Below are 21,444 nucleotides of genomic sequence, written 5' to 3' on the forward strand. Positions count from 1 at the left end.
ATTTAAAATGACAAAGGTAGGTTTTGGGAAGTACAGTTGAGAATGCTCTGCCTTCAGCATCTGCTACTCTATGGATCACCAGGGTTGACCTTCCTCTGCATTCTGAATGTGTCCCATTCATAGCCATGGACTTGGTTGCAGGAACTGACCATCTAAAGGAGATGAGCAGGGTTCTTTGAGCAAGGCTGTCCAAGTAGCTGCGTTCTCTTGCTGGAGCCTCTGAGCTCTCAGAGCTTATGAAGAGGAACTAACCTGCCCTGTGTCAGGCCCTGTGTTAGATACTTCATCTACCTTGTCTCACTTGATCTTTAGCACACCCCAATGAGATAGGATATTTAGAAAACAAGCTTGGCTGCAGAAACTTAGCCTCCAGAGTAACTGTAGTTCACAGCTAGTGTGGTGTCTAGCTAGCATCAGAGACCCTGGTTCCTTCTCCCATGTTCCCCTACTGTCTTCAACATGTCCCACCTTTTGTAAGGTAGCTGCTCCAGCTCTTGTTGTCAAGTTTGCTTTTTGACCAGCAGGAAGGATGGAAGGGAACGGGAGGACAGGCTCTCTCTCTTTCAGAACTTGACTTGAAAGTGGCTTATATCATATCTGTTCAAGTACTACTCACCAGAAACTAGTCCTGTGACCACATTCACTGAGAGGGGAGCTAGGAAATGTAATCTCTGGTTGGGAGGCCATTTATCCAGCCAAAGCACATGGATTCTATTGTAGAGAAACCAAGAAGGGACATGAGCAGTTCATTGGCAGTCTCCTCCTTAGAAGGGTGTCTTCACTACCTGTTTCTGGACAACAAGCTATCCTGAAGCTTTGTGTTTTAAAGAAACAACCACCTTTTATTATCTCTCATTGTTCTGTGAGATTCCCCCTACCTCCCGTTTTGAATATATTTTAGTTTTTAAAAGTAGTTTTAAAGCCAGGCATGGTGGTGCACTCCTGTAGTCCCAGCTACTTGGGAGGCTGAGGCAGTAGGATCACTTCAGCTCAAGAGCTTGAGACCAGCCTGGACAACACAGCAAGACCATGTTTCAAAAACAGAACAACAAGAAAAGCAGTTTTTGGTTCACAGCAAAATTGAGCAGATAGTACAGAGAGCTCCCATAATACCCCATGCTCCTATACATACATAGCCTCGCCAACTATGTGCGTCCAGCCCTGGAGGTGTACATTTGTTACAATTGATGAATCTACATTGACATATCATTATTGCCCAAAGTCCATACTTTACAATAGGGTTCACTCTTGGTGGTGTACATTCTTTAGGTTTTAAGAAATGTGTAATGACCCATTTCCACCATTGTAGTATCATATAGAGCAGTTTCACTGCCCTAAAACTCTTCTGTGCTTCGGCTGCTTGTCCTTCCCTCCTCCTGCCCCAACCCCTGGTAGCTCTTAATCTTTTTACTGTGGCCATAGTTTTACCTTTTCTAGAATGTCATATGTTTGCCTTTTCTTCGAATCATACAAAATGTAGCCTTTTCAGATTGGCTTTTTGTTTGTTTGTTTGTTTTTACTTAGTAATAAGCGTTTAAGACTTCTCAGTGTCTTTTTATGGCTTGATAGCTCCTATCTTTCTACTGCTAAATAATTTGTGGTCTAGAAAAACCACAGTTGATTAACGCACTCACCTGCTGAAGGATATCTTGGTTGCTTCCACGTTTTGGCAATTACAAATAAAGCTGCTATAAAGATCATGTGTAGGTTTTGAATGGACATAAGTTTTTACCTCCTTTGGATAAATACCAAGGAGTGCAATTGCTGGATCATATAGTAAGAATATGTGAATTTTTGTAAGAAACTGCCAAACTGTCTTCCAAAGTGCCTGTGCCTTTTGTATTCCTGTCAGCAGTGAATCAGAGTTTCTTTTCTCTGCATCTTGCCAGCAACTGGTATTGTCACAGTTCTGGATGTTGTCCATTCTAATAGGTATGTAGTAGTATCTCATTGTTTTTCTATAAGGAAATGCATTTGCAGTTTCCTAAGGACATACGATATGGAGCATCTTTTTATATGCCTATTTGCCATCTGTGTATCTTTGGTAAGGTGTCTGTCTGGTTCTTTTGCCCATTTTTAAATTGGGTTGATATGTCTTTTGCAAATATTTTCTCCTAGTGTATGGCTTGTCTCATTGTCTTGACAGTGTTTTTAGAAAAACAGAAATTTTGAAATTTTAATGAAGTCGAGCTTATCAATTTTTTTTTTTAAGGATTGTGCCTTTAGTCTTAGATCTAAAAAGTCATCACCATACCCAACATCATCTAGATTTTCTCTTATGTTATCCTCTAGACGTTTATACTTTTACATTTTATATTTAGGCCTATGATTCATTTTGAGTTAATTTTTGTAAAGGGTGTAAGGTCTGTGTTTAGACTGATTTTTTTGCAGGTAGATGTCCAGTTGTTCAGCACCATTTGTTGAAAAGACTATCTTTTCCTCATTGTTTTGCCTTTGCTCCTTTGTCAAAATTCAGTTGGCTGTATTTATGTGGGTTTATTTCTGGGCTCTCTATTATGTTCTATTGATATATTTGTCTATTCTTACACCAATACCATAATGTCTTGATTACTGTAGCTTTACAGTAAGTCTTGAAGTTGGATAGTGTCAGTCTTCTGACTGTTACTTGTGTTGTCTATTCTGGGTCTTTTGCCTGTCTGTATAAACTTTAAAGTCAGTTTGTTGACATCTACAAAATAATTTTAATTATAAAATAAAGATGTTTACAGCAGCTTTATTAATAATTGCTAAAAATTGGAAGCAACCAGGATGTCATTAAGCAGGCAAATGGATTAATAAACTGTGGTATATTCAGACAATGGAATTTGCCAGGATTTTCACTGGGGTTGCATTGAATCTATAGATCAAGTTGGGAAGAACTGACATCTTGACAAGAGTGCGTCTTCCTAGCCATGAACATGGACTATCTCTCCATTTATTTAGTTACTTGATTTCTTTTATGAGAGTTTTATTGTTTCCCCGATATAGATCTTATATCTATTTTGTTAGATTTATAGCTCAGTAGTATTTCATTTTTTGGGTGACAATGTAAATGGTGTTGTTTTACATTTCAAATTCTATTTATTTCATTGCTGATATATAGGTGAGAAATTGACTTTGGTATAGTTACCTTAAATCCTGCAATCTTGTTGTTATTGCTTATTAATTCCAGGAGTTTTTCTGTCAGTTCTTTCAGATTTTCTACATAGGTAATCATGGTGTCTGCAAAGATGATTTTATTTCTTCCTTCTCAATCTTATATACCTTTTCTTTGTTGTTGTTGTTGTATTGCCTTAATTAGGATTTCCAGTACAATCTTGAAAAAGAGAGATGAGAGGAATATCCTTGCCTTATTCCTAATTTAACTGGGAAAACTTCTAGTTTCTCACCATTAAGTATGACATTAGCTGTGGGTTTTTTATAGATGCTTTTTATCTAGTTAAGGAAGTTCCCCTCTATTCCTAGTTTTCTGAGAGCTTTTGTTATGAATGACTGTATTAGTTAGGGTTCTCCAGGGAAATAGAATCAACAGGCTACATATAGATATAAAAGGAGATTTGTTACAAGGAATTGGCCCACACAATTATAGAGGCTGGGAAGTTTCATGATCTTCTGTCTGCAAGCTGTAGACCTGCGAAAGCCAGTGGTGCAATTCAGTTCAAGTCCGAAGGCCTGAGAACTGGAGCAGCCTAGGATGTAAATCCCAGTCTGAGGGCAGGAGAAGATGAACCGAGATGATCTAGCTCAAGCAGTAGCCAGAGATAAGAGTGAATTCTTCCTTCCTCCTCCTTTTGTTCTATTTAGACCCTCAATGGATTGGATGATGCCCACCCGCATTAAAGAGGGCAAACTACTGTATCTGATTCAAATGCTTATCTCATCCAGAAACACCCTCACAGACACCTAGAAATAGTGTTTAATCTGGGCATCCCATGGCCTGGTCAAGTTGACACATAGCACTAACCAACACAATAGATGTTGGTTTTTGTCAAGTGCTCTTTCTGCATTTCTTGATCATTTTATTCTTCTTTAGCCTGTTGATGTGTTGGATTACATTGATTTTTTGTGTTCTGTGAGATTTTGACTTTAATATACCTGGACTGGACTCAGCTGGCCTTTCTCCTGTTTCCTGTATTGTCAGCTGGGGCTGCAGTCATCTGGTGGCTCGATTGGGTTCACTCATCCAGGGTGGCTCACTCACATGACTGGCAGTTGGTGCTGGCTGTCAGCTGAGAGCTCAGCTGGGGACTGTCAAGTGGAGTACTATGGTTCTCTCTAAATGGCTTCATGTGGCTTACATTTCTTACATTTATAACAGGGCAGCTGGGTTCCAGCTGTTGCACATGCCGCCTGGGAAGTTATACAGGTCACTTCTGCCTCATTTATTGGTCAAAGCAAATCATAGGGCCAGTCCAGATTGAAGGGGAGGAAAGACTACACCTTTTTACAGGTGGAGCAGCATATGGAGGAAGAGAAGAGTCTGATGGCAGCCACCTCCTGGAGTTTCTCTTCTATAATGGGTGTTATACTTCTTTACCCACATGAATCACTGAGGCTCAAAAGTATTACTTGTCCAAGATCATATATCTAATAACTAATAGAGCTGAAGCTTAAACCTAGGACTCTACAACTCTACTTCTTATGTTGTGTTAGCTTCTGGGAATGGGGCAAGGGGTTCCTTTGTAGATAGTACAAAACTTTTCTGCACCTTAAACTGTCCAGATGCTGTCATGCTGTGCGTCATGCTGACCACTCCCTAACCTGAAGCTTCCTAAATCCTTAATGCCTTTCCTTTTGTTGTCAGTGCCGACATTCCCAAGAAATGTCTTCCTCAAATGCTTTTGCCAGTTTAGCTCACAGGAGCCAGATCCCCATGCCATGCTTAAGTATGTTTAACTGGTGCAGTGTTGAGCCTTCTTGGTTCCACATCTCACTTTCTAATTCAGGAAAAAGTGCTACTTACCCACATTGTAGAAGTGGGTCACTGGAAAAATTGTCTCTACTGTGAACTTTTTTAGGGCATTCGTGTCTGGAGCAAATGTGCTGCCTAGAATAGACTAGGGGCTCCAAGTGTATTTGTTAAGTGAAATGTCTCTGGTGGGCATCTGCATGGCTACTCTCCTTGGGCACAGAGCAGGCATCTCATTCACTGCTATCTCTATCAGCAGTAGCGGGGTTGTCATGTGGTTGGGGACAGCAGACTGATTTTAACAGCTTTAGTCAAATGGAATCTCTCAGCAAATCCATAGCAGGGACTCAACAGAATACCCCTTCTTCCCTGCAACTCTACCAAATTAGAGTATCTTGAAGTCACATGGAAATATTTGGGGTGGTGACAGTGATCTGCTATGCTGGCTGACCTTGCCCCTGGTGCTCTGCAGTACTGTGGCTAATCCACAGCTATTGCATTAGGTTGGTGCCTTATGGTTTAGTAGACATAAAACTTTTTATCTCTGTTTACTTTATTTATTTATTTATTTTTTTGAGATAGAGTCTTGCTCTGTCGCCCAAGCTGGAGTGCAGTAGCACAATCTCGGCTCACTGTAACTTCTGCCTCCTGGGTTCAAGTAATTCTCCTGTCTCAGCCTCCCTAGTAGCTGTGACTACAGGTGCATGCCACCACACCTGGCTAATTTTTGTATTTTTAGTGGAGACAGGGTTTCACCATGTTAGCCAGGCTGGTCTCAAATTCCTGACCTCAGGTAATCCACTCCTCTCAGCCTCTCAAAGTGCTGGGATTACAGGCATAAGCCACCACGCCCAGCCCCTCTCTGTTTACATTTAATGGGAAAATGCAATGTGCCATGCATCAGAAGGCTTGTATGATAGGCCTTGAACGAACTGATGCCTCTGCCTAAAAGAATACCATATATTTTTCTGGCCATATCAATTTAATGCAATATTCAGAATAAAAACTATTGAATTCCCATCATTGAAAATCCTGGTGATGGAAGGAAGTCACCTGTTTTGTGTGTTTTTTTTTTTTTTTAAAGAACGCACCTGGGAGGGGAAGTCTTTGACTATTTCAGTTTACCACCTATTGGTTCTTAAATGTTTTATTTCTTCTTGTACCCATTTTGACATTTTACAGCTTTCTAGGGATCTATATACTTTACATAGGTTTTCAGTTTGATTAGCATATTGTGGCTCTTAACTTTTATTTTAAAATTTTTTTGTTATTTCATTATTTTATATTTTATCTGCATCATCTTCACTCTCTTCATTTCCTCTTTCCATTTCTTCCTCCCTTCTATTTTTTTTTCTTTCATCAGTGGTGATAGAAATCTTACTAATCTTTTCAGTATTTGGCTTTATTTTCTCAGTCGTTTCTTTTTGTTTTCTAACTCATTGACTTTTGCCCTTATCTCATTATTTCCTTCCTTATTGTTTCTTTAGGTTTGGTCTGTTCCTTTTTATTTCAGTGTCATGAGTTGAATGCTTATCTCATTTACTTTGTAAAGAATGTGTTTGGATTGTTGACTGTTTTTTTCAGAAAGATTTCTAGAAGAGGAATTACAGAGTAAAACCACACATTTTTCAGGTGCTTAATAGATGTACCTAGGCTGCTCTCAGGAAGGCTGTGCCAATTCACGCTTCCAAAGGAGGAGATCCATTTTTCTGTACTACTCCCAGCAAGTTGAATGCTCTTCAATCCATCTCAAGTGTATTTAGTATATGATGTGATATTTTTTTCACAAATAGGTAACTAAACATTATGTCTTTTTTTTTTGGAGACAGAGTCTTGCTCTGTCACTCTGACAGTCTTGCTCTGTCACTGAGTACAGTGGCATGATCTCTATTCACTGTAACCTCTGCCTCCTGGGTCCAAGCAATTCTCATGCCTCTGCTTCCCGAGTAGCTGGGATTACACGTGTGCACCACCACACCCTGCTAATTTTTGTATTTTTAGTAAAGATGGGTTTTCACCATGTTGGTCAAGCCAGTCTCAAATTCCTCGGCCTCCCAAAGTGCTGGGTAAATTACTGGTGATTATGATAATTATGATGGAATCTTGATCATGTACTGAATTATTTTGTTAAAATTTAAAGTTTATTTTTATTTTTCATTTTACAAAAATAGACACAAGATCTATGTTGCTGAGACTGGTCTCAAACTCCTAAACTCAAGCAATCTTCCTGCCTTGGCCTCCCAAAGTGCTGAGATTACAGACATGAGCCAGGTTGCCTGGCCTCACATATTAAATTATTATATTCTGTTTAACTGACTTCTCAATCAATTCTTACATCAATACTGTGCTGTTTTAATTATTTTTGATTTATAAAATGCTTAAGTATCAGGAGTAAGTTATTAGTCATTGGTTCTTTGTTTTCAGATCTTTCTTAGGCTATTCTTACTGGCTTATTCTTCCAGATATATATTTGAAATTGGCTACTTTCAAAAAATCATTAGGGTTTTAGTTAGAATTGTAATAAACTTATAAATTAATTTGTAAATAATTGATATTTTTATAATGTGTCTTTCTACCCAAGAATATATTTTTTTCTTTGCTTATTCAAAATCTTTCATCACTTCCCTTAATGAAAGTTTGTGGTCTTCTTCAAAATAGATCCTGCTGAAACTTAAGATTATTTCTGAGTCTTTTCCTTTCTCCTTTTGCGATTGGGATATTTTCCGAATTTCCTAGCTGATTATTTCTGATCTATACTAAAGGTATTTATTTTGGTTTATCTATTTTATATTTTAGCAATTTATTGAATTCTCTTATGTTCCATTGGCTTATTTGATTTTCCTTGTTCTTGTATTTAGATAATACCATCCACAGATGATGATGGTAGTTTTGCTTCATTTGTTTTTGCTTTGCTAGGACATCTAGAACAATACAACAGTTCAATGTTATCCTGTTTTAATTCTGACTTTAATGGAAATCTCTGTATAGTGAAAGGTTGAACAAGCTTTACTTACTTGTTTTTAAAAACTCATGTTAAGGAATCCTGGCCCCTTTAAATTGGCAATAAGTGTTTAATTTTATTTGTTTTTAAAGTACCTATTCCTTTTTTGACCTATTGATACATTTTAAAGTCATCAGTTTTCCAAAGGCAAACCATACGGATTCAATCCTACTACAAACCTACCATGACCATGGTATTTTTAAACATCCTTTTCCCCCTAGGGTTAAAAAAATATGGATTTCTAAGTGAGAGTGGTTGGCCTGTAATTTTGTTTTGTCTCATCCCCAAATTTCAGTCTTGATATTCTGTTAGCTTTATTAAACAACTGGAGATGATTCCATTTTAAAAAATATTATGGTACTGTCAAAGTAGTATATGAAATGTCTGCATCAGTGTCTGATGTTATTCACTTCTAAGTATGTCTAGGCGTGAAGTCTCTTTGGGAGTTTATTCACTGAAAACTTTTCAGTACTTTTCAGAGTGATTTGTATGTTTTCATTCTGAAGTCAGTTTGAACAATTCATATTTTCCTATTTCATGATTATTTTTGACACAGTGTCTCATTCTGTTGCTCAGGCTGGAGTGTAGTGGCTCGATCCTAGCTCACTGCAAACTCAAGCACCTGGGCTCAAGTGATCCTCCAACTTCAGCCTCCTAAGTAGCTAGGACTATAGGCACACATTACCACACTTGCATACTTGCTTGGCTATTTTTTTTTTTGTTGATAGGATCTTGCTATGTTGCCCAGGCTAGTCTTAAACCTCTGGCCTCAAGCCAAATCCCAAAGTCCTGGGATTATAGGCATGAACCACTAAGCTTGGCCTGTGAAAATTATTTTCTAATGAAAAGCAGCTACCCTAGAACCTTCTGATTTTACAGAGACCAGGCACATCTTCTTTTATGAAGTAGCTATGTTCCTGAAAAGTTGCATATTAATGACATTTTCATAAATGAAATTGTGCTTCCCATTGATTTGCATTTTCATGTCACAGGCTTTTTTTTTTTCATTTTTTTAATATTCATTGATATATCTGTAGTTAATGTTTCTTTAAATACACTCTAGCACCAGGGAGCCCTCATATTTAAGGAGCCTTTGCTTTTTATGGTGCAAAGTATTTATTTGAATCACTACTCCCTATTTCTTTGTTTTTATACAGTTGTTCTTAAAGTGGGATACAGCTAGTATAGCTGACTGAACACATTCACCTTCTACCTTTTGTTTATTTCTGTATAAACCTGTGGCTTTCGTTGTTACTAAGCTCGATTTATGAATAAAGGATACAGAAGCTCATTTATAGATGAGTTCTTTCTTTTACATTGTTCATGCAACGTGCTAACCTCTCATGGGGCATGGGCTTTTTTGGAAGTAATTTTTCCCACTGACTTTTGTGATTAGAGGAACTTATTTGGTTGCAAGATGATCAGTAACTCTGGAGAGCCCAGTCCAGGGTGGGAAAACAAAGGCCACTGGTCCTGTCCTTGAACAGGTGTCCTTGCTCTTAGAACCAGGTGAGCTGACTGAGTATGGCTGGGGCCACCAGGGGCCCTTCAGCTAACAAGACTTTGTGAAAAGACCCAAATGTACTTCTGTAGGAGCCGAGAACTGAACAGCCTGTCATGAAGCATTAACAGTGAGTGTTGTGGAACAGCCAAGGCTCCAAACATTCTGTTTGGTGATGCTTCACATTATATTTGACTGTGGTTTCCATTGTTACCTATGGCCAGAGTCTTAGGAAACAGTTGAATCACTGTCTTCCTATTGGAATGGATCCCAAGTCTTGTAGCCTATCCCTTCCTTCTTGCACTGGCATTTTCCTCCTGGGTTGACACTGGTCCTTCAGGTAGGTGTTGGGGTTCAGGAGCACTACCTCAAAACATGGCATCTTGGCATTTGAGAAAACAGCAGAAGCGGGAAAGTTACTCCCAACCTTTCTCCCCTGAAGCAGGTCATAAAACCCTCATCTGAGAGGTGCCTTCTCTATACACAAAGGAAGGGAGCATCCTTATCTCAGAAGATGAAGGATCACACAGAAGAAATAGGTCTTGCTAAGTTCCCCTCAGTTTATTACCATTAGAACATACTCATTTTGTCCAAATCTATTTCTCCACGACTGTCCAATCTTCATCAAACCTAGCATTAAAATACACAAATTTAGTAATTTCTTTGGGTCTTCATTTCCTTACGAAGGCTCCTGTATCATATAAAACTTACATTAAATATATTTGTATGCTCTTCTCTTGTTAATGTGCCTTTTGTTACAGGGGCCTCAGTCATGAACCTTCGAAAGTTAGAGGAAAAATATTTTTTTATCCTCACATAGGGGGAGTGTTGACTTCCAGATAATCTGCTTTCTTAAGACTTCTAGTAAGCCTCCCACAATGACATGGGGCAGAGACTGGGCTGGAGGGCATTTGTGGGCAAGTCCTAGTATTACACTCCACAGCTCCTCATTCCTTCTGCTCCCCATCTGGTGCTCCATGTCAGACCCCACACACTGAACATGCATAGAGCTTATGGCTCACTCTTGGCTTGAGAGTTTCCATTTCAGTTCAGGCTGCTTCTACTTCTCCCGGAAGCTCTAAAGTTTCCCATGCAAACTACACACCTGGTGGTCTGCCCCTGCAGACTCAGAATTTCTCAGGTGAGTGGCAGATGAGCAGCCCTATTTGGGAGTTTTGAAGGACATTTATGCAGTCTCCTTTTACATCCATTGGCATATATGATTTGCTTTTCCTTGCGTTATTTTTAAATCACTTTTTTATTCCTCAAGTGGAAATTGGAAGAGGAAAGAAGGAGCCCCTAGGCCTCCAGAGTGTCATGAAAACCACCCCCTTTCTGTAGGATAATCTGCAGATGAATATTTGAGAGTTGCTTACCACTAAATTCTCCAATCATCAGAAGCCCATCTTTTCTGTGCCGCCCTTCCTATTCTCAATGACTACCACAGTCTGTTATACTCATGGCTTCCTGGAGAAATAATCAGTAGGAGCGGATTGGAGTTTTGCCAATGCGTAGAAACAGCGGGGCACGTGCACCATGACTGGGTGTGCTGCTCCCAGTGGCTTGTGTCTTGTGTCAGACTAGGGTGTGTGTATGTGTTTTCTTCTCTTTCTGATTATTGCCCTCTTACTACACCCACCCCAGAATTAATTTCCCATCAAAATGCTGAGAGTGAAAAGGGGTAGGTTAGTTAGAGGTTTTAAGTAAATGGTTTACCACCACAGCTCATTGACAGCGATTAAAATGCAAATCCTCTCACTCAGTAGGTAGGATGGAGCTTTGATGTATCCTTTTGTGGAAGGCAAGAATCAACAGCTGACGTGGTAATCAGGACTCATCAGCAGAAATTGCTTCATTTCTATGCTCTCAGGCAGTTTTGTGAAGCACTGAATTTGGGGAAATAGAAGCAGGGCACTGGAAGAAAGAGCAGGCTCTGCCAGTCAGTCCTGTGTGATGGGGAGAGAATTCCCAGGCACAGAAGGCTTCTTTTCTGTTTGTGGCAGCCTCTTGCCTGACTGTGTTTGACTTAGGATAAAAACTCCAGTTCTGCTCAAAGAATGAACGTCCGAGGTCCCTCCCTAAGAATAAAACTGCCTGTGCAAAAATTATAAATGTAACTGCCTTTGTAGGACTAACAAATTAGTCATAAGATTAGAAATGAAGCTTAAGTTATGCAGCTGGAGGCCACAAGATTCTAAACCATCCCAATTGCTCCTAGGTAAAACTATCACTATTGTAAAACCTAAGATTGGTGCTTGAGATATTTTGCAGACCCTGTACTGGAGGGATCAGCTGGTGCCACCCAGATCGATGAACTGGCTCATCTGATCTTGTGGCTCCCACTCAGGAACCGACTCAGCACAGCAGGACAGCTTTGACTCCCTATGATTTCATCTCCGACCTGACCAATCAGCCCTGGCCCTCTACCTGCCAAATTATCCTTAAAAACAACAACAACAACAACAACAACAAACCAGTCTCACGAGGTCAGGAGTTCAAGACCAGCCTGACCAACATGGTGAAACCCCATCTCTACTAAAAATACAAAAATTAGCCAGGCATAGTGGCGCACACCTGTAATCCCAGCTACTCGAGAGTCTGAGGCAGGAGAATCACTTGCACCCAGGAGGCGGAGGTTGCAGTGAGCCGAGATTGCATCACTGTACTCCAACCTGGGCAACAGAGCGAGACTTCTTCTGGGGTGGGGCTGGGGGAAATTTTCAGGAGACTGATTTCAGTAGTGATAAAACTCTCATCTGCCATTTAGGCAGCTCTGTGTGAATTGAATTTCTTTATTACAATTCCTCTGTCTTGATAAATCTGCTGTGTCTGGGCAGTGGGCCAAATGAACCCAAAGGGCGGTTACCAGAAGATATAATCAGAAATTCTGAGGGTTACTGCAACTTGTGGAAAGATGTCCTGCCGCAGGTTCTTCTGTATCAACTACATTCTGCAGCTGGGGATTTTCAGCTAACTTACGACAATGTGAAGACAGTGAGTTCCAAATGGGTCATGAATGGATTTAACTTAGAATTTAAAATTTATGTCAGGGAGCATTTGTGTCAAGAAATGAGGCAAAGGTGATATATATGAATTCTCCAAAACATGAGGAAAGATTTTTTTTTTTTTTGATATGAAATTTCGCTCTTGTGCCCACGCTGGAGTGCAGTGGTGTGATCTCGGCTCACCGGAACCTCTGCCTCCTGGCTTCAAGCGATTCTCCTGCCTCAGCCTCCTGAGTAGCTGTGATTACAGGCACCTACCACCACACCCAGCTAATTTTGTATTTTAGTAAAGATGGGGTTTCTCCATGTTGGCCAGGCTGGTCTTGAACTCCTGACCTCAGGTGATCTGCCTGCCTTGGCCTCCCAAAGTACTGGGATTACAGGCTTGAGCCACCGCACCTGGTCAAGGATGGATTTTTGGTCTAGAGCTATGCTGTCCAGTACTGTAGTCATGGGCCACATCTGGATAGGGAGCATTTGAAATGTGGCCAGGTCAAATTGAGGTGTGCAATAAAGATGACATGTAAATAGGATTATAAAAAATTAGAAAAAGGGAACGTAAAATAACTCATATCACTGTTTAATATTGATTTCATATTGAAATACAATTTATATTGGAGTAAATAATATAGTAAAATTAACTTGACTTTTTTTTTTATTTTGTGGCTATCAGAAACTTTAAAATTTTAAGTGTGGCTCATGTTCTGTTTCTGTTGGGCAGCACTAGGCAAGATTTCGTCATCATTCTCCAGTCTGCATAGGGTTCCTTGCTCCCACTAGAGGGAGATATGTTCCAGCCTCAGGAAATCTGAGGCTAGTGTGTAAATAAATGCCACTGCTTTTGAATGAACTCTTAAAAAAGAAGCACCAAAAAAAAGAGCTTAAGTTTTTGCTTTGTTTTAATCCCGTGTAACTCTGATGTTTCTAAAGGTTGCAGTTTGTGTGAAAGTGAAGCCAAAACAGAAGAGGGAAGAGGCAGAAAGTTTTTGTACTCTCTTTGCCCTAATGAATTCAGAGGTTTCTGTTACTTCTTTGTTGCATCACAGTAACTTGTCATTTGTTTGCCAATTGTTCCCTTGGACTTGAGTCTGTGTGTCTGTGTGCAGTGCAACACGCAAATAGGTGCATGCACACACACATACACAATGTGGTCTTGCATACAGCTGTCACAGAGAGGACCAGTGCCCTACTGCAGTCACACACCTCCATGGCACACCCAGATCACTTGGAGTGCACTGTAGCTAGGGCTCCTGGAGGTGTGCCATGTGTACCCTGGGCCGGTGTGCAAGCCCCTCCCTTTTGTATTGTTCCTAAATGTTGCCTGTGGTCTGACGCTTGGCTTGCTGTTTGCATCTAGTGTGTGAATCTGCCCCTTGATCCTACTCTGAACCCAGCATCATTTCATGATTATATTTTAGTGACAGCACTCTCTCCTGGATTTCCTACTGGGTAGCTCCTTTTTGGTTTCTTGTGGTTTTTATACTTTTGTTGATCTGATAAACATTAATATTTCCCCATTCTTGTCTATGTACTCTTTGTCCTTTTTTGGGGGGGAATCTCAGTCATTCTGGTGGCTTTGTCCCACCCTTATACTGAGAACTCATAAATCTTTATCTCCAGCTTAGAGCATTCCTGTGAGCTCCACCCACACCCATGCAGCTGCCTACAGGACATCGCACCTCAGCATCAGCCCCCACAGCATTCCTTCCTGCATCAGTTCACTCATCAGCACTATCGTAGTTTCTTATTCTGTGTTTGTCTATCTTCCCCAGTAAACAGTAAGCCCCAGGAAGACAAAAGCCACACCAGTCTGGTTGCATTTCATTCCTAGTGTCTTGTACTGTGTCTGGTTATTGTACATCCTCAAGAAGTGTTTGCAGATATTATTTTATCTTTTGTTTCAAATCAACTGTATTGTTTACTTATATACATGCTCATTACCATTATATGACTATTTTATTATATTTTGTTAGCATTATATCATAGTGGATCCAATCACCATATTTTGTGGCAAGTCTGTGTCAAAATTTCTTTCTTTTTTTTTCTTCTTTCTTCTTCTTTTTTTGTTTTTGAGATGGAGTCTTGCTCTTGTTGCCTAGGCTAGAATACAGTGGTGTAATCTTGGCTCACTGCAACCTCTACCTCCTGGTTCAAGCGATTCTCCTGCCTCAGTCTCCTGAGTAACTGGGATTACAGGTGCCTGCCACCACACCTGGCTAATTTTTGTATTTTTAATAGAGGTGGGGTTTCACCATGTTGGTCAGGCTGGTCTCGAACTCCTGAACTCATGATCCGCCCTCCTCGTTCTCCCAAAGTGCTGGGATTACAGGCATGAGCCACCATGCCTGGCCCAAAATTTCTAACAGCATGTGCACGTGGGCCATTTGCAGTAACCCTTCCCATGTTTTCCTGTGTTAGAAACTCTTCTCCCTTGCTCTCTCCTTTTGTGACCCTTATTACAATCCAAATTTCCATCAGTGGCTCTACGTATTTCCAGGAACTTAGGTCACAGAACACTGGAAAGCAGGGTCAAGGAGTGTGGTATGTTTCCGTGCCTGCAGCTTAGTCCACCGGCTGCTTTTCCAGGACATAGTCCAATTCCTTTAGTGCTTCAGCTCTTCAGCCAACCCAGTTTTGTTTAAATTTGTGACTAACGAAGACTTTTTTTTGTTTTTTTTGGTCAGAACATGAAGAGGAGCTGGACCAGGAATTTGAGCTGGAGGCTGATACTTTATTTGGAGGATTAAAGAAGGTACAAAGTGGATGAATAAAAAATCTCAGTTTTCAAACCTGATTTCAATATTTCACATCACATTTGTATTTGGAGTCGATCCAGGTATCGTATTCAGCAACAATCTGGAATGAAGCGTCCTTTCTGCTGTAAAGGTGTGAGTGTGCTGTGTTGGGGAAGGCATTCCCAGGGTCTGTATGTTTTTGTCCCCTGTTCTCTTCTGAAGATACCAGAAATGTGATTAACCTTATCAGTTAGGACAGTTCACTTTTGGAAAGCTCAGAAACTTCCTTCTTGACCAAGCCAGATCCATCAGAATCACATGTGGCCCCTGGACACTCCTACACTGACTGTTGGCAGCTACAGAAACATCTTCCTTCCGGCCTGAGTGTCCCTGGCTGTTCACGCTGCTGCACAGCGTGCTGGGAATTCACATTCCTCCTCCCTCTGGTGGGGCGGTGCCAGGGTGCTGGCTCGCTTGTCTTCAGCAGCAGCTCATTTTGTATTTTGTCTACTTTGGTAGCAGGCAGAGTGGCCACTGTTCTTTCACATACCCGTGTCTTTCTAGATGTGACCAGTAGCACGTCTGTGCTAGAGTATATATTCTGGGTAGGGTACCACACCCTTCTCTTCCAGTTGAGAGATGCCTGACTACTTTTTTCTCCCACCAGAACCCCTGTCCCTTTGAGGCTGGAGTTCTTCTCATTCTTCTCCACTCAGTTTCTTAGGGCCCCATTTCAGTTACGACTTGGACCGTGGAGGGTCCAGGGCCCAGCTCATGGTGTGGGCTTCGGGTCAAGGCTAATTATAGGCTGCATATTTGTTTTTCTAAGTATTTTTATATGTTTTTAAAATGTGATCAGAGCATTGTTTGTTTTTTTGTTTTGTGTTGTTTTCTATTTTTACTTTAAGTATGTAATATACCAAATAAATCATAAATTCAATCAGCCTTTTGTGAGCTGGCTTGGGACATAAAAGACACCTTGCATTCCAGGTTCTGAACATTCTGCTTGTGAGTGAACTTTTGCAAGACAGTTCATGTCCAAGTTGGGCACTGCCTGTACTTCTGTTTTTCTCCTGTTGAAAGTTGCAGATCTTACTCGAATTGTAACAAATATAGCTCAATTTCCATTTTGATTTGCTAGGGTAAGCCGTTCCTTTCTCCCAGCTCTGTACAGAGCCATGCATAAGATACAAGGCCCATGTTTGTCTGGAACTAGGAAGAGTATCCTGCCCTGCATGGGGTGCCATTCTTGGCTTTCCTTGCTCTACCCACCAGACACTTCCATGAAAACTTAGATGTAAATTGAATTTTCATCCGTGGCATCCATTTCTAGATGGCTCTTCTTTAAATAAGCTCTTTTTAGGATTGTTAGTGAGAATGTAATGTGGGTAGTATTGTACCCACCTCAGAGATGAGGAAATTTAGGAAGCTTTGTCACAAAGTGGAATTTGAGATGTAATAGGAGGTAGCCTTTGTGTGTCTCAGATCTACTCTTTACAAATATAACGTTAGCGGATGTCTTACAGCAGGAAAAAAGGTGATTTTTTTTCCTTTTAGAATTAAAATTCAAACATTTTAGATAATATTGAAATATAGAATTATGTGCCAGGGGCAAAAATAAGCAGACACATTTGAGAGACTTTCAGCTGCAGAGGAGCAATGGTGAGGCAGCGTGAGAAAGGAAACACAGGGTGAGGCCCCAACAAGTTTTGGAGCTGCCACAGATTTCATTATCAAGGGCAGGCTCAGCCCAGTCATGTGTTGCTACTTCTAGACAAAGGGGCTTTGTCTTCACTGACTTCCCGGCTCCTGTCACTTCACTGGGTCAAGCCCAGCTGCTTGACTCCCTGCAGAGGCTCCAGAGCCCTCAGAGATGACCACTTCTCAGTGCTCTGCACAGCAGCTCTCATAACAGGGCTGGGGTTGGCAGTGTTGTTGCTCAGGCCAATTCTGCCTTCACAGAAAAGTCCACGTGGCACAGGCACATACTCTGGGAGCTCCAAGGATTCAGTCTTTTGCCATCCTGACAAATCTGTCTGTCCATCCCTCTGTCTATCATTCATCTGCAGTGCTGTGAGCACCTCTCACCTTCTCTCATCTTTCTGCTTCTCATCACCTTGCATGTGGGGTGGGTGGTTTGGAGCCTTAGAATTTATGGAGGAAATGATGAGTCCTGGTGGATATCCAGCAGATGAAGGACATTGATATAGGTCCTTAGGATCAAGACAGTTTTTGCTGAATATTTCTTTTCTCAGAGCCTATAGGAGGTGGCAAGCACATGCTATTTTGGTCCAAATTCTAATCAAAAGAAGATATTAGGTGTGACTAGAAATCATGACCTTTAAAAGAAAGTTTGTGTTTTCTGACCAGCCCATCCCTTGAATGTTAGTCTGCAGCTGGATTGGTAAACCTCAGTACTGCTGACATTCTTCTTCTTATTATTATTATTATTTTGAGACAGAGTCTCCCTCTGTTACCCAGGCTGAAGTGCAGTGGCATGATCTTGGCTCACTGCAAGCTCTGCCTCCTAGGTTCTAGTGATTCTCCTGCCTCAGCTTCCTGAGTAGCTGGGGTTACAGGTGCCTGCCACCATGCCCAGTTAATTTTTTTTTTTTTTTTTTTAGTAGAGCTGGGGTTTCATTATGTTAGGCTGGTCTCAAACTCCTGACCTCAGGTGATCCACCGGCCTTGGCCTCCCAAAATATTGGGATTACAGGCATGAGCCAACATGCCTGGCCGACATTTTATTTTATTTTGTTGAGACAGGGTCTCGCTCTGTAACCCAGGCTGGAATGCAGTGGCACAATCTCAGCTCACTGCAACCTCCATCTCTCGGGTTCAAACATTTCTCTTGTCTCAGCCTCCCAGGTAGCTGAGATTACAGGCACACACCACCACGTCTGGCCAATTTTTGTATTTTTAATAGAGATGGGGTTTCACCATGTTGACTAGGTTGGTTCAAACTCCTGGCCTCAAGTGATCCACCTGCCTTAGCCTCTCAAAGTGCTGGCATTACAAGCGTGAGCTACCATGACTGGCCACATTTTTTTTTTTTTTAATATTATTATTTTTTTTAGAGATGGGATCCTGCTCTGTCACCCAGGCTGGAGTACAGTGGTATAATCACAGCTCACTGGAGCCTTGAACTCCTGGGCTCAAACAATCCTCCTGCCTCAGCCTCCTGAGTAGCTGGGACTACAGACATGCACCACCATACCTGGCTAATTTTTAATTTTTTGTAGAGATGGGCTCTCACTGTATTACCCAGGCTGGTCTTGAACTCCTAGCCTCAGCCTCCCAAAGCACTGGGGTTACAGGTGTGAGCCACACTGCTTGGCCACTGCTGACATTTTAGATCAGATGGCTGTTGTGGGGAGCTGCTCTGGACATTGTACAATGCTTAGCAGAATCCCTGGACTCTACCTAGTAGATGCTAGCAGCATTTCCTGCCCTAAGCCTTAACAATTTAAAAAAGTAAGCTGGGTGTGGTGGCTCACTCCTGTAATCCCAGCACTTTGGAAGGCTAAAGCCAGCAGGTCACTTGAGGTCAGGAGTTTGAGATTAGCCTGGCCAACATGATGAAACCCCATGTCTACTAAAAATACAAAAATTAGCCAGGCATGGTGATGTGTGCCTGTAATCCCAGCTCCTCCAGGGGCTGAGGCACAAGAATGGCTTGAACCCAGGAGGTGGAGGTTGCAGTGAGCTGAGATGGTGCCAATGCACTCTGCACTCCAGCCTGGGCATCAGAGTGAGACCCTCTCTCTAAAAATAAAAACAACCACAGAAAACAATTTTAAAAGTCTCCATGCATTGTCAAATGCCCCCGGGAGGCAAAATCATCCCCTTTTAAAAGCAGCTGGTCTACAGCAATATTTAAGTGCTCTTAAGTGACCACTCTCTTGGTCATGCCAATTTGCCATTCTTACCTTTGCTCATCCTGTTCCTCTTCTGGATTGGGACTCACGCCTTCCCTGTCTGGCCCTCACTCACACTCCAGATCATAGCTGGCTCCCTGTCATGGAAGCATTGCCTGAACCTCAAGCCGGCCTTGGTACTCATAGTTCCTGACACTTCCCTGCCTCTCTCTTTACTTCCTTCCACAAATACAGCTTTTAACGAGAGTGTCTCTGTGCTCAAGTCCATATGGAGTGCTGGGGACAGTGGCGAACCAGACAGACAATGTTCCTATGCTAGTGTCTCCTACTAGGGACAGGCTGACCACAAATAAATGAACAAACAATGGCTGCAGACTGAGCTAAATGACATGAAGGCAGTAAACAGGGTGATAGGATAGCTCTGTTTTGGATCAAATTGTGTACCCTATTATGAAAAATTGATTTGTAGAATTTTATTTGGTGTTATCCTTTCTCACATAGATTGTGGGTCCCACAAAAGCAGGGCTGGGATGTAGTCATTTCTGTATCTTCAATGCCTGGAGCAGAGTCAGTGAGTATTTTGTTGAATTTAACTGCAGGAAAGAGTGAAGTGCCAGGTTGCAGCATGGAGGTGAAATACATCGTCCTCTGTGCCTCTAGATAGCCATGTAGATAAGCGGGCGAAGTGGGACAGTGTGTAGAGTCAGAGGAGGGAGAGACCACTCTGGGCACAAAACAATCACAAACTGCCTCTGGGAGAAGGGGCTGCACCTTCACCTGAGCTGCAAAGAATGGGTAGGGTTTGGCAAGATCATCAGTAGAGGAAACGCTGTTCCAGTGGTGTCACTGTGGTTAGAAAAGGGAAGAACATATTAAGGAAATGGTGACTCAAAGTGAAGCTTCACTTAGGGCAGTGAAAGGGAGCTGGACCTGACTGTAGTCCTCCAATTTTTGATGATGTTCGGGTTTGGAGGATTACAGCCCCAATCAAGAACGCCTTTGAGCTTTGTCATTTCTTTGAGGGTAACGCTGACTGCACTTGCCGAGACAACAGATGCGGTGTGGGTGCTTGTGTAGGTGCGGCTGTCAAGGGCTGTTCAGACTCCATATGCTTTGGTTTTTGCATCCTTTTTTGTAATGTTTGCTCTTCCAGGCTGTCAGGGTAAAAGCGCCCCCTGACCCCCACCCCTGCAGGCTCCAGCGTGCTGTGCTAGAGCCTGTGTGTGGCAGGGATGGGGCGAACCCAGTCTTGCTGGGTTCTGGCGTGATCTGTCGTCGTATTTGCCTGTCCCTGTCTGTTACTTCTTACTGGTCTTCTCTCTAGTGATGCCAGGGAGATAGGGGAAGTATTTCAGTGCCCATGTTGCTTGCTCGATAAAGTAAACATGTTTCTAGACAGTAGCATCTGAACCAAACTGATACAAATGAAGTTCTATGTCAGGTATATTGTCATTAATTTTTTCATTTTAGTTAGGATTCAAGATCATAAATACTTGGCATAATAGAAAGAGCACAGGTTTGGAGTTGGATGGGCTTGAGTTCAAATTTGGCTTTGCTAGATCTGGGAAAACAATTTACCTCCTTTTTAAAAAAATGTATTTTTTTTTGAGACAGGCTGAAGTACAGTGGCATGATCTCGGCTCACTGTAACCTCTGCCTCCCAGGTTCAAGTGATTCTCTTGCCTCAGCCTCCTGAGTAGCTGGGGTTACAGGCATGTGCCACCACACTCAGCTAGTTTTTGTATTTTTAGTAGAGATGGTGTTTTGCCATGTTGGCCAGGCTGGTCTCGAACTCCTGGCCTCAAGTGATCCACCCGTCTTGGCCTTCCAAAGTGCTGGGATTACAGGCATGAGACACTGTGGCCTGGCCTCATTTACTTCCTTTTAGCCTCAGTTTTATTACCTGAAACATGGGAATAAAAGATTATGAAGAGGTGATGGACAGAAAACACCCAGCATGCTTGTGGCTAGTACAGAATCAATGCACAATACATGTTATTGTGGTTATTGTTATTTTTTTCTTCCATGGATGAATAATTCCTTGCTTTAGCACTAAGAATTACTGATTCTTGGTCGGGTGTGGTGGCTCATGCCTGTAATCCCAGCACTTTCGGAGGCTGAGGTGGGCAGATCACCTGAGGTCAGGAGTTCACAACCAGTCTGGCCAACATGGTGAAACTCCGTCTCTACTAAAAATACAAAAATTAGCTGGGTGTGGTGGTGGGTGCCTATAATCCCAGCTACTTGGGAGGCTGAGGCAGGAGAATCACTTGAACCTGGGAGGCGGAGGTTGCAGTGAGCCGAGCCTGCACCATAGCACTCCAGCCTGGGCAACAAGAGTGAAACTCTGTCTCAAAAAAAAAAAAAAAAAAAAAAAAAGAATTGATCCTCCCTTTCTAGCAAGAAGGTAATGTT

The 21,444-nt window shown here is 41.9% G+C and overlaps 1 protein-coding gene across 7 annotated transcripts in view; it reads left to right on the forward strand.

The window, feature by feature from the left end:
• Positions 1 to 21,444, forward strand: part of HHAT (hedgehog acyltransferase) — a 348,767-nt gene that overhangs the window by 23,204 nt on the left and 304,119 nt on the right. For all 7 annotated transcript variants that reach the window (XR_004433737.1, XM_033196750.1, XM_033196753.1 and 4 more), the window contains one exon: positions 15,101 to 15,168. Coding sequence is in view for 6 of the 7 variants with exons in the window: in XM_033196750.1 (XP_033052641.1) it covers positions 15,101 to 15,168 (68 nt within the window). In the remaining variant the exon portion in view is untranslated. The remainder of the gene's footprint in view (positions 1 to 15,100; positions 15,169 to 21,444) is intronic.

The sequence above is a fragment of the Trachypithecus francoisi genome, unplaced genomic scaffold, assembly GCF_009764315.1.
Source record: "Trachypithecus francoisi isolate TF-2019V2 unplaced genomic scaffold, Tfra_2.0 Lachesis_group5, whole genome shotgun sequence".
Classification (NCBI taxonomy): Eukaryota; Metazoa; Chordata; class Mammalia; order Primates; family Cercopithecidae; genus Trachypithecus; species Trachypithecus francoisi.